Genomic DNA, 14,071 nt, shown 5'->3' with positions numbered 1-14,071 from the left:
CGCCGGTAGGCGTCTTCTGCGGCTCCACGTCTGTTGTCGGCGCCGGGATGACGTTGTCAGAGTATTAGACGCCGCCCTCGCGCGCCGACGTCAGTTCTTCTTTTTTCCGTGCCAGCAAGTCACTTTTTGACTAACTTTTTCGAACCTTTTTCGAGTCGGTAGACTCTCGGTGCCGATAGGAATGCCCGAGTTCAAACCCTGTGCCGATTGTCACCGCCTGATGTCAGTTACCGACCCCCACTGTCGGTGCCTTTATTGCCTTGGGGCCGACCACGACGACAAGTCGTGCCCAGACTGCTGGGCCTTGATGTCGAAGGATAGGCGGGAGTGGTCCCGTAAGCGCCTCGAGCTCCGGCAGTCGGCCCCGTGCCGTTCCCGGTCGAGGAGGAGGTCGAAGGAACGGTCGCAGGGCCACAGTCATCACAGCTCGGTGAGTCGACATTATTAGTTGGGCTCCAAGTCCTCAGGTAAGAGGCACAAGAAGTCGAAGAGTCTTCCGACTCCCTCCGACGCTCGCGCGCTGCGGCCGGGGTTTCGGAGCCGCAGACGCGGCCGAGGGTTCGGAGCCGCAGGCGCTGTGGCCAGCCCCATACCCACCGGTCCCTGGGCTGAGGCCTTCCTCTCCTCCATCGGGTCCCGCTGTGGCACCTTCGAGCCCTGCGGCCCCGTCTGGAGCCCAAGCGGGCCGGAGGCTTCGGCCCCGGCGCCGTCGGGTGCTTCGGCCCCGGCACCGTCAGCGACTTTGGTCCCGACACCGCAGGACCCCACTGGATCCGGTCCGGATCCGGGTCGCCGCTGGTCGACCTTACGACCCCTCCGCTGGCGCCGACTCCCAGGGTGTCACCCTCGACGCCCTCCCCAGCCGACATCGTCCCCGGTCCCTCCCTGGGTCCGGTTCCGGCGTCGGACCTGCGTCGCTCGACGCTGCATAAGAGGCCGAGAGAAGAGCAATTCTTCTATGATCCGGCCCCATCCTTTGCACCGGATTATGAGGAGATGGGAGGCGAGGAGGATTGGGAGGGGTCTGAGGACCCACTGGCAAGGTAGTGCCAGTTGTATCAGGACTGGGCAGTTGAGCTAGGGGAGGCCAGGGGTCTGGACACTACGCCCGACACTGGATTTGTCTCCCCTCCTACCACTGCTATGGAGGAGGGGGCTGCTTACAGCATGGTGTTGACGAGGGCGGCCAAGGCCTTGGCTCTTGAGCTCCCTGTCGCGGCCGTGAGGACTAACCTCCTCACGAGGTCCTTAAACCAGAGGCAAGCTCTTTGGAGCCTCTACTGCCGTTTAATGAGGCCCTTATTGACTTTTTTCCACTTGGTCCAGGCCCGCTACAGGTTCCCCTGTAGATCGGAATGTGGCCAGACGCCACCGCCCAGCCCCGGGCGACCCTAGCTTCCTGTCCACCCACCCCACCCCCGAGAGCCTGGTTATCCAGGCCTCTAATTCCCAGACCACATTCCCGACGGCACCACCTGATCGGGAATCCAAAAGGTTGGAGCAATTCGGTAAGAAGCTGTTCTCCTCACTTAGTTTGGGTTTGCGGTCGGTCAACACCGCTTGCCTTTTGGGCCGTTATACCCACTCTCTGTGGGACACGGTTGCGGACATGCTGCTGGGTTGCCCCGAGGAGGCCCCGGCAAAACTCGCTCAAGCTCTTGCAGAAGGGCGAGATGCAGCACGGTACTCTATTCGATGTGGGCTGGATACCACGGACTCGCTGGGCAGGGCGATTTCCACGACGGTGGCGGTTCGCCGCCACGCCTGGCTGATGTCCGCCAACTTTTCGGCTGATGTCCGGAACTCACTCATGGACATGCCGTTTGATGGCCGTCTCCTCTCTGGCGACAAGGCAGACAGTGCGCTTGAGCGTTTCAAGGACTCCAGGACTACATCCAAGTCCTTGGGCCTGTTGGGCCAGCGCCAGCAAACTTCTGCCTTTCGCTCCTTCCGTGGTCAAGGAAGGGGCGCCCCTTCACTTCCTGCCAGCCACAAGCCGCAGACTAACATCCAGCGCGGCGGCGGATGTGGTAACCACCGTGGCGGTGCCAGGGGACAGCGGCGAGGCCAATCCACAGCGGCGAGGCCAATCCACAGCGGCGAGGCCAGTCCACATCCACCCCCGCAGCATCCGCCTCAAAGCCTTCCTAGTCCGAGCTTCTAGGCCTATTTGACTCCAGTGGGGGCCAGGGTTCGCCATCACCTCCTCCACTGGCGCACCATCACATCGGACAGGTGGGTGCTGCAAATCGTCTGAAGGAGCTACTCCCTCCCCTTCGAGGCGACCCCTCCGGCCATGCCACCGCAGTACCACCACGTGTCGGGGGATCACTTGCAACTTCTGCAAGAGGAAGTTACGGCCCTCTTGGCCAAGTGGGCCATCAAGCGCGTTCCTGGGTCAGAAGTAGGGTGTGGTTGTTACTGCCACTACTTTCTGGTTCCCAAGTAAGGCAAAGGGGGCCTACGCCCTATCTTGGACCTGCGTAACGTCAACTGCTTCCTCCGGAAGGAGAAGTTCAAGATGCTGAACTTGGCTCAAGTCTTAGCTGCCCTAGACCCTGGAGACTGGATGGTAGCGTTGGACTTGCAGGACGCATATTTTCACATCCCCGTCCTGCCGGCCCACCGGCGTTACTTGCGGTTAACGGTACGCCGCAAGCACTTTCAGTCTACCGCGCTCCCCTTCGGCCTTACCAGCGCCCCTCGGGTGTTCACGAAAGTGATGGCGGTGGTCGCAGCTCATCTGCGCAGTTCAGGGGTTGTCAGTCTTCCCCTATCTCGACGACTGGTTGTTAAAGGCTGGCTCGGCCCAGACAGTCGTCGGCCACCTCCAGACTACGGCCGACCTCCTGCACCTGCTGGGGTTCTCCATCAATGTGCCGAAGTCACACCTGTGTCCCTCTCTGAAGCTCCTCTTCATCGGAGCGGCTCTGGATTCGGAGCAGTTTCGGCTTTATACTCGCGAACAGTGGGTTCGGGATATTCAGGCACTGATTCCGATCTTTCAGCCTTTATCCCGAGTCTCGGTCAGGTTGACGCTGCGGCTTCTGGGGCTGATGGCCTCCTGCATCCTTCTGGTGCATCACGCCAGGTGGCGGATGCGGGCTCTGCAGTGGGACCTGAAGTTTCAGTGGGCCCAGCATCAGGGCAACCTGTCGGACCACATCCTGATGTCGGAGGGCACTGCGAGACAGTTGCAGTGGTGGCTCACGGACCGCGATTGGGTCAGCGGCAGATCCCTCTCCCTACCCCAACCGGAGCACATAGTTGTGATGGATGCGTCCCTTCTGGGTTGGGGGGCCACATGGGAGAGGCGGAGATCAGAGACCTCTGGTCTCCGGCGCAGTCCCGGCTCCATATCAACCTTCTGGAGCTGCGTCGATCTGGCTTGCACTGAAAGCCTTCCTTCCCTCTGTCCAGGGAAGTGTAGTGCAGGTGTTCACTGGGAACACCACCGCCATGTGGTACTGCAACAAACAGGGCGGGGTGGGGTCGTGGACCCTTTGTCAGGAGACTCTGCGCCTCTGGCAATGGCTGGAACACCAGGGCGTCTCCCTGGTGGTTCAACACCTGGCAGGTTCCCTGAACACCAGGGCGGAAAACTCAGCCGTCTGTGCATGATGGATCATGAATGGCATCTGAACTCAGACGTGGCGCAAGGTCTCTTTCAGCAGTGGGGAGAGCCTTAGTTAGATGTATTCGCCACAGAAGAGAACGTGCAATGTCCTCAGTTCTGCGCGTTGGAATTTCCAAGGCGGCACTCGCTCGGAGACGCTTTTCGTCGCCAGTAGAGCTGCGGTCTGTTGTACACCTTTCCGCCTATACCACTTCTGCCGAGAGTGCTGAAGAAGATCAGGCGCAACCGGGCCCAAGTCATCCTTGTGGCTCCGGACTGGGCACGAAGATACTGGTATCCCGAGCTACTCAGCATGTCAGTCGATCCCCCGATTCGTCTGCCTCTTCAGGAGGACCTTCTGTCGCAGCAGCAGGGGACGGTCCTCCAGTCTCCACCTTCATGCGTGGAGATTGAGTGGCGACAGTTGAAGCCATTTGACTTGCCTCCTGAAGTCTGTGATGTCCTTATGCCAGCGAGGCGTCCCTCCACAAAATCGGTATACGCCTGCAGGTGGAACAAATTTGTGTCCTGGTGCACAGCAAAGGCTGTGGATCCCCTTTCATCCCCCCTTTCAGAGGTTTTCCTCTTTATTCCTACTCTTGCCCAGCAGGGCTCTGCTCTGGGCACTGTCAAGGGCTACCTCTATGCCATTTCAACCTTAAGGCTCCCTGATCAGCCTTCTCTTTTCAAGTCCCATGTTGTAAATAGATTCTTGAAGGGCATCACTCACATGTTTCCCCCTGCTCCTTTCGTGATGCCTCAGTGGGACGTGAACCTTGTTCTGACTTATTTGATGTGCGCTCCCTTCGCACCACTTCACAATTGCCCTCTTCGTCTTCTTACTCTTAAGGCTGCATTCCTTGTTGCCATCACCTCTGCCAGGAGAGTGAGTGAGCTCCAGGCTCCATCTTCTAAGCCTCCTTTTCTTTCTGTCCATCCGGACAAAGTTGTTTTAAGAACGCTTCCTTCTTTCCTGCCCAAAGTGGTTACAGCCTTTCACGTCGGGCTGTCCATCACCTTGCCCACCTTCTTTCCGACTCCGCATCCCTCGAACGAGGAAGAGAGGCTCCACCGTCTGGACCCAAAACTTGCGCTCTCATTCTATCTGGACCGCACACGCCAGTTCCGGGTGGACAACCAGCTCTTTGTTGGTTACGCGGGCGCTAAGACGGGACGGGTGGTGCACAAACGAACCATTTCTCGATGGGTCGTTTTGTGCATAAAGGCTTGTTATTCAATGGCTAAAAAGAAGCCTCCTTTAGGGCTGCGTGCCCATTGCACTCGGGCCACGGCGGCTACTACTGCCCTGGGTTGGGTAGTCACCTTGCAGGACATGTCAGGCAGCTACGTGGGCCTCGCTGCACACGTTCGCTAGACACTACTGCCTGGACAGCCAAGTCCAGAGAGATGGCTTTTTCGGCCGTTCTGTTCTCCAGGACTTTTTGGTGTGATCATTGGTTTGCAGACCCACCACCGGGGTTGGTATTGCTGGGGTATCTATTCTAAGGTAAGGAATCTAACACTAACCTGTTTCTTTCAGATGCACAAGTTACTTACCTTCATTAACGATATATCTGTAAGAAACAGTAGTTAGCGCCCCACCCATCCTCCCCGTTCTGCGAACCGATATCTAGGGTTAAGATTCTTCCCTTTGAGGGCCCTAGTTTCATGGCACCAGTGTCGGTTTTTATCATGACTCTGCGTTTCTGGCGCGGAAAAGCTGTGTATAAGAACTGACGTCCGCGTGCGAGGGCGGCATCTAAGTACTCTGGCGACGTCATCCCGGCGCTGACGACGGACACGGAGACGCAGACGACGCCTACCGACGCGCAGTGGTACTGCTACGCAAAACGTTCCGGATCCAGTCTGACGCCTCGGGATATTCTAAGGTAAGGAATCTAACACTAACTACTGTTTCTTACAGATATATTGTTACGGAAGGTAAGTAACTTGTGCGTTCAGCACGTTCAAGTCTCCAAGGCGTCCATTGCTAGAAGATTTATTCCCCCTAGAGTGGAACTCTGAAGTCCTGTATGCCTTTCTGCTGATACTACTATTCACAGTCCTGAAGAAGACCAAGAAGGACCGGTCTCAAGTCATCTCAGTGGCCCTGGATGGGCGTTGAAAGTATGGTATCCAGAATACCTGAGCATCTGTCTCCAAACAGGCTGCCTCTCCGAAAGACCTTCTGTTGCTACAACAGGGCAATGTTCTGCACCCAGGCCTTTACAATCTCCACTTTCATGCATGGAGATTGAGGAACAACAGCTGAACTCCTTCGACCTTCCTCCATAGTTGTTTGATTTTATCTTGGCAGCTAGGCATTCCTCTACAGAAACTGTTTATGCCTGTCGTTGGGACAGATTTATATTGTGGTTCGATACATGTCAGAATGACCCCCCTCCCCTGGTTCTGTGGACACGAGCATCCTTCTTACCAAACGTTGTTGCCACTCCACATGGATCAAACCATCACCCTGCTGGCGTTCTGTGCTCTGCCTCACCTTCGTAAGAAGGAGAGACTTGATTGTGCAGACTCCAAAAGAGCGCTACCATTTACATTGATTGTACCAAAAAACACTAGGTGGACAATCAGTTCTTTGTGAGGTTCGCTGGGGTGAGAAATAGTAAGGCTTGTATGGAGAACCATCTCCTTTTGGATCAAACTTTGCATCAAGTTCTGCTAAGCACTGGCCAAAAAGCGGCCTCCAGAAGGTCTGCAAACTTATTCCACCTGTACCAAACCTGCTAATATTGTGTAGGCATGTGGCGTTCCTGTCCTGGACATCTGCTTGGCAGCTATGTGGGCATTGCTCCATATGTTGTTCAAGCACTACTGTCTGAACATCCAGGGTTGCTGAGAAGGGAATTTTTTCCTGTTCTGTCCTCCAGGACAAGTCGTAGACCCCCCTTCTAATAGATTCTGCTCTGGTATCTATTCAAAAGATTTGTAATCAGCGGTTAGAAGTCCCTATCAAAAGGACAAGTTACTTAACTTCAGCAATGCTCTGTCTGGTAGAGACTCTATCTAACCTCAGATTCCACTACAAAGATCCCATCCTCCATGTTCTGTTAATTGGGCTCTATCCAATATTAAGATCCTAAGTCTAGGAATCTGCATACTGCTTAAAGCCAATTTGCTGTTGAGGTTCTTCATATCAGCATGCCGAGAGCCTTGAAAGCAGTGGACATCAGCATGCAGGAATGGCACCTACATAGGCCCCGCCCTTCATTTCAGAAGCGCACCAGCCTCATTGCTGAGCCACACAGCACCACGTACCACCATGCAGAGGTACTTCTGGAAAGTTTTCGGATTCAGCCTGACGCCTGGGAATATTCAAAAGGTGAGGAATTTGCAGTGTCTACCAAAAAAAGCATTACTGAAGGTAAGTAACCTGTTCATTGAGATTTTGCTATGTATCAACAGTTGGAAAATCTTTACCAAACTAAAAGGGCCGTCTCTTCTGACCAGAAAGTAATGCAATGAAAATAGTGCTGTCATCTGTTTTGCAATACTTTAAAAAGCACAAAGGAGGAAATGGCTAGATTGTTTATTATGAGTGCATAGTACAATACAACTCTTAAATTGCATGTTTTTACACGCACTTGAGTTCTTAATGTCTTCTGAAGTGCTTGGAAAATGAGTTGTTTGCAGCAAACAAACTGAAACTTTTCTTAAACCTTACCTATTTTTACTCCTAACTTAATACTTTAACTAAACTACATTCCTAGGAGGTTGTAGCAGACGTTATGGCAAAATAAAACTTTGATTTGACTGCCTGGCAGCACTGTTCGTGGTGAAAATGTGCTGCCTCATGGTGACTTACATTTTCTGTAGGGCATGGTTTTATGGTTGATAAACTTGTGTCTGATTAAGTAAATGTTCCAGAATCTCTGCAGTATTTTACATAGTCCCTCAATACACAAGCGGATGATGGCTACTTGGAATTCACTTCAGCAGTCTGCCCATCCTATCTAAAATTGGAAGGCTAGCCATCTGCCTCGTATTTCACTTCCACTAAGGATATAACTTGACCTCATTGCTTGATTACTAATATCTACTTGCAGTGACTGATTATATTCATGACCCTGTTCCTTTTTCACAAGAGTTTAGATGATGAGACTCTTAATTAAATGTTTCCCCTCACTTCATCTAACTGTATCCCAACAGAATCAGTTGAAAAATCAGTAGAGGACGTATTGTTGGTCTTTATTATGTGGGCCAGAATTCCCATCCTCCTCTTGACCCAGGAAAAATCCAACCAGCCAGTCCTAGTGAAACTTCATAAATGCCATCTCTTTTCCTAGATCTCTTTCAGGATATAAGACACTTCATAAATACATTTAATTTGTTGGCCCAGTAAGTTGGCAGGCTGGTTGAATCAGTTGCACCATGAAATCATTTTGCTTATTGTGTCCCTCTTTGTAAACCCGATCTTTTTCACATGCACAATCTTTGGATGGGCAAGGTCCAAATCTAAAAAATTGAATTCCTAGCCATTATGAAACTCTGTCACAATCCCCGTACAACTCACATTTTTATGCTTTAACTTGTTTAGTTAATTCTTTTAACTCTTCTTATGTTTTATATAGAAAAATGTGAAGGATTTAATGGATTCCAATGGTGTTCGAATCCTTGTTGATCTCTTGACATTGGCCCATCTCCATATAAATAGAGCGACAGTCCCCCTGCAGGTAAATACCTCACTGTTTTACATGTTTAATGATTGTTATTGAGCAAAATGCATTGGTTGTAACACACAGTCTACCGGAATTACGTAATACCCCTGAATAATTTTCCCATGATTCACTGAAATATCAATAGTCTCTTGAGGTGTGTGCTGTAACCTATTTGGCAGGGCACCTTGTGATGGCACGGAATCTTTTTTTTTGTTTTGTGAAATGTGTTGGTGTAGTCTGTAAGTTTGCCTTGTGTGATAGGTGGTGTTCTCTACATACTGGAGATGATGGATTGGAATCGTGTTGAGAGTATGACGTCTTTGCATTCCATCCTCCTCTTCTGCATTTAGAAGCCCTGCCGTACTTTAGTGTTTTTTTTTAATACCTTGTACCTGTTCTTGTATTTTATTTTGTAGTGGTATAGTGATGTATATTGTTGTCAGTGGGCCTCCTCGGGTCAACAGTGCTGTGACTCCTCACTCAACACGTAGCAGTGAGGATAGTTGTCAAATTTTAGGGTGCAGCCACTGTTCTTCTGAAAGGTTGAATAATAGCACTACATTACCCAAGGATTTGTATTGCTATCAACTTGAGCCAAATTGATGCATTGACTCAAGAGTTATTCTTGCGTTCACTCTGCTAGCTCCTTCAACTAAAGCATCCAGTACAGTAATCTGTGTTTACCTGTGTGACTACAGGTTTCTAAACTGGTTGGTACACTTCACCTTCTGTCCTTCCGAGTTCAATAAAATGGGGAGGATTCTGTTTCCTAACAGACATCTGTGACCAACGTTGGACAAGCACATTTTGCTACGGAAAGCTTTTTTAGGTCCCCAGACATGCCTGATAAAGAGAACTCAGTGGCCAATTAGGATGTTAGTCGGAAAGCCTTTGACCTGTTGTTGGACAGAAAGCCTCATACCATATGTCGGAGGCTTTCTGTCCGATATTCTTAGTTTAAACTCCGACCGCCTAATTACAAATTCAGTTGGAGGCCGCTCATAATCCCTTTAGGATGGCATTTACACCGTCTAGGTTTTGATGTCGGGTTCAGACAGGCTTCCCATGTCGGGCTTTCCGGCATGGAAATACTGTCAGAAAGTGACTTAGGACCCCCGTCTCTCAGCGTCCTCTGGTTGGGGCCCGGGGTAGCTGTAAATACCTGCACAGTGTGGCAGGCACCATGAGAAGCCTGCCAGTCGGTGCAGGGATTCACCGAAACTCCTCTTTCTCCATGGGAGCTTCTCCTGCGCCTGGTTTCCGACTGTAGCTCAAGCTCCCATGGAGAAATGGGAATTTACTACCAAGCCATTTGCATTTGCCTCATAGTAGGGGGTGCGGAATCGCCAACCTATATTCGGTCGGTTTTTGTATCCGCCCAACATCGTAATAGGCCCTTTAGTGTCATTACTCACATTATAATCACCATATTTCCATACAGAAATATATCTTCGCTTTGAGGACCACTCCATTTACTTGCAGTCATAGTTATCTTACTTTTAGATTGTCCTTCGTCTGCAAAACACTGGTAACACCTGACCATTTGGGTTAAAACAGGCATATTGTTTCTATTGTTTCTAGTGTTCCTTCACAGAGACCAAAAATAAATGAATACATGATATCTGGTGCATGAAACCATATTATTGGTATTTCTAGTTCTCACAGGATAAGCTTGCACTAGCCACATGTTACATTGAAGACCTGTAGATTCGCTTTTGCTTTTATAATTGACGGCAATATTTGGGTCCCTTGATTTGCTCGACTTCATACTGGCTATGATGTTTACATGGGCATGTGACCTGTAACAGCACAGTAAATCATCGAGCGTTCTAGCACCATCTCCATTCCGGTATTTTATCTCACTTGTCCAAGCTTTGTTATTGCCTGAGCAAGGTAATGAATGCGCTTTATCAGCCATGGATCACAAAATCATGTCTGCTGCCTCTTTTGTATGTGTAGACAGCTGTAGCCTGGCGAAAGTAACAAGGACCCCCTGTTTGTGCAACAGAATATGTTATACAGGGAAATTAGACAGTATGAAAAAAGGCATCAAAATTAATATCACCAGGGAGAAAACGACATATGAAAGGCGCAACAATCAATTAAAAGGTACAAAATTGTGCTTTTTTATTAAGTATGTATACTCAGAATAAAAACATTTAAATTCAAATACATAACCAAATCATACACTTGACCTATGATAAAAAACACAATAATTGGCATACAAAATAAAATTATCAATAACACAATTAATTATAAATTCATAAAACAGTGGCAGACAATTATAATCTTCGACGCGCGTTTCGGCGTTTTAACAAGAACGCCTTCTTCAGGAGCCACATATAAAATCAGGAGATAAAATGTTCTACGTGGTTCCAAATGATGGCTGGAACACAGGAGAGAGCTCCGTTCCTAATCGTGGGGACGGTTGATGGACTCGGGTCCTTATTGTTATATCCAACCAAACAGCCGAAATACTAGTGTTGGTCGATACAGTGCATAAAGGTAGATGTTGGAAGGAGCATCCAATCAATTTCGGTACTACAGCATGCAACCGGGAGGTTGCTACTTTCAAAAGCGAGACGGCTCTTCCTAGATATGGCGCTCTATGCTTTTGGTAATTTCTTTAAAACAAAGAATAGTCGGCTAAGTCGGTAATATTCAAATGACACGGGACAATTGATCTGCTCCCTTAGTGATGTCTTTAGGGCGAAAAATGTCTTGTTTGCAGCGTTAACATCAACCTGCGGGCGTTCCGCAGCCGTTGGAACGGCTGCGGGACGCCAGGAATCCACCGATTGGAACGCCCGCAGGTTGATGTTAACGCTGCAAACAAGACATTTTTCGCCCTAAAGACATCACTAAGGGAGCAGATCAATTGTCCCGTGTCATTTGAATATTACCGACTTAGCCGACTATTCTTTGTTTTAAAGAAATTACCAAAAGCATAGAGCGCCATATCTAGGAAGAGCCGTCTCGCTTTTGAAAGTAGCAACCTCCCGGTTGCATGCTGTAGTACCGAAATTGATTGGATGCTCCTTCCAACATCTACCTTTATGCACTGTATCGACCAACACTAGTATTTCGGCTGTTTGGTTGGATATAACAATAAGGACCCGAGCCCATCAACCGCCCCCACGATTAGGAACGGAGCTCTCTCCTGTGTTCCAGCCATCATTTGGAACCACGTAGAACATTTTATCTCCTGATTTTATATGTGGCTCCTGAAGAAGGCGTTCTTGTTAAAACGCCGAAACGCGCGTCGAAGATTATAATTGTCTGCCACTGTTTTATGAATTTATAATTAATTGTGTTATTGATAATTTTATTTTGTATGCCAATTATTGTGTTTTTTATCATAGGTCAAGTGTATGATTTGGTTATGTATTTGAATTTAAATGTTTTTATTCTGAGTATACATACTTAATAAAAAAGCACAATTTTGTACCTTTTAATTGATTGTTGCGCCTTTCATATGTCGTTTTCTCCCTGGTGATATTAATTTTGATGCCTTTTTTCATACTAGACAGCTGTAGCCAACACACTGTGTCTGGCATCACTACCCAACCTTGTTCTATTTGCAGAAGACTAAGTGTCAAGGTAGATAGACTAGGGGTTTCAGTAACCGTTGTCTCCTCCTTCATGAACAATGAACTGACTGACAAACATTTGTTTTCGAGTGGAAACACTATGCATATCTCTACATTCCATTGTATCTCCTGTTTTCTGGGTTGTCCTGAGGTGTTCGAGAAACTATCTTCAAAAAGTGTGTAGTAAAAATGGATTTGTGACAGGAAACACATTCAGACAAATATTAAGAAGCATGCCAGCATCCTTTGGGTTATGCTGCAGTCTGTGAACATGTTTATATTTAAATAGTAGAAAAAAGTAATGGATTTTGGTGATACATTAACTGAACATAATGTAGAACACGGAGATGTGTCGTTAAAATACCTCTGAATACCTGTCTACAAAACCCTTCTAGCATTTATTGCCAAATGTATTTGGAGACTCTTCATTTTAGCCCGTTTTTGTCTAATGTTGGATTAAAAAATTGTCTTTCATAATCTTTATTTTCGTCTAGTGTTGTTTGAAGATTCTGTTATCCGCTTCTTGAAATGTCGACTTCTCTTCAGACTTTGATATTAAGTGTAAATTGGTCGAACTTTTTCCTAAGTGTGCATTACCTATATATAGCTGTTCTGTCTTGAATTAGCACAGCAAAACATTATATAGTGCAGTTAGTCAGAGCGTTCTTAGCTAGGAGTGGCATTCATTTACCTGTGTGCGTTGTATTGATAAATAAGCGCATCCTCTCCCACCTGGGTACGTATGTGAACTTGAACAGTGACACAAATCTGCAGTTCAAAAGGTATATGAAATAAGTAGGCAAGGAGAGCCTATTGACGGGCTGGGTGTAACGGGGGAAGAAGGAAACAGATATTGCGTGTGCTCTGGTTATTGGGCTACTCTTGGGAATGCTCATTCACTTAGCATAAGATGTGAAATCCTGGGTGGTATGAGATTTACTGTCTTTGAGGAACTGGAACAGCGAAATTCTTAACAATTACCCACACCATGCAAGTGCCAAGATCCAAGCTGGTTTCTATTTTTGTGTAAATTGTTCTCCAGTTACATGTCTAATTATTTTGTTGTAGACTAATGTGATTGAAGCATCACCGGATATGAAGCGAGAAAGTGAAAAAGAGTGGTATTTTGGCAATGTGGACAAAGAAAGGAGTGGGCCTTACAGCTTCGTTGAGGTACTGTGGCTGTTACCTTCGATATTCATTTTCCCAAAATGTAATGTACTTTGTCAAAACTCCACTTTGTTTAGTGTCCTACAGTTTTGTGACCGAAATATTGGAAAAGAAAATGCAACATGGAATTCCAGCCTGTTCTGTGTATTTTTCATATGTTCATGCTCTCCTCATTTCCATACTACATGTATCAGTGCTTCTTATAATCCTAGTAGTGGTGCTGCAAGAACATTCCTTCTAGAGAACTTATTTAGATTGTATTTTTAAAAAATACCATGAAAGCAATGACAATCCTATATTGTCAAGAGCTGGTGTATTAAATAGTTTTTGTACAATTTTTAATACAGCTTGGTCCAAATAAAAAATATGTAAAACATCAAAAAAGTGTCTTATAGGTGTCTTGCAGTGAGACCAATCCTATTAAATGCCACATCTGATATTACCAGTGGCATTTCATTAAAGAAAAGTGTAAAAATAGTAACAAAAATTAAGATTGCTGGTCCAGGTTGAGTAAGAGTAAGATAAGTTTATTGCAGGGTAAAATATCTCATCCATCCAGTTCAATAAGTCAGGTGCAACTGACTCTCTAACCACTTCAGAGTATTCCATCTCCATGGAGCTACTCAAAGGACAACAGGTTTATCAGTAACGAATCCTTAAAGGAGACACACACCACTGTGTACAAAATAAATAAGCAAACAAATAAATAGGCACATTATTACACATCTTCCTTCTCCATGAAACAAAATAAAGGAGAAAAAGAAACATGTACAAATAACTAATCTCTAATATAATAATTGAATTTGGCTGGTGGTCTTACAGTCCTTCCACTTTTTCCTCTCAAAGAAATTGAAGGGTATTTAACACCTGAATCAAACTTTTTTTTTTCCATGTTAATATTAACAAAAGGATTATCATTGACCACAACTCTATTGAGATTCCAGATCCTAGAATCTTCAGTCTTAATAGCATTAGTGAGAGCCTTTTTAACTTCATGTACCTTTTTAAGCTCAGAA

The 14,071-nt window shown here is 47.3% G+C and overlaps 1 protein-coding gene across 2 annotated transcripts in view; it reads left to right on the top strand.

The window, feature by feature from the left end:
- The window catches only part of DNAJC13 (DnaJ heat shock protein family (Hsp40) member C13), a 1,517,524-nt gene that overhangs the window by 763,047 nt on the left and 740,406 nt on the right, over positions 1-14,071 (top strand). For both annotated transcript variants that reach the window (XM_078663869.1, XM_078663868.1), the window contains 2 exons: positions 8,209-8,310; positions 12,954-13,058. In XM_078663869.1, coding sequence (XP_078519995.1) covers positions 8,209-8,310; positions 12,954-13,058 — 207 coding nt within the window. The remainder of the gene's footprint in view (positions 1-8,208; positions 8,311-12,953; positions 13,059-14,071) is intronic.

The sequence above is a fragment of the Lissotriton helveticus genome, chromosome 10 (assembly GCF_964261635.1).
Source record: "Lissotriton helveticus chromosome 10, aLisHel1.1, whole genome shotgun sequence".
NCBI classification, from domain to species: domain Eukaryota; kingdom Metazoa; phylum Chordata; class Amphibia; order Caudata; family Salamandridae; genus Lissotriton; species Lissotriton helveticus.
This window is presented reverse-complemented; position numbering and strand designations above follow the sequence as displayed.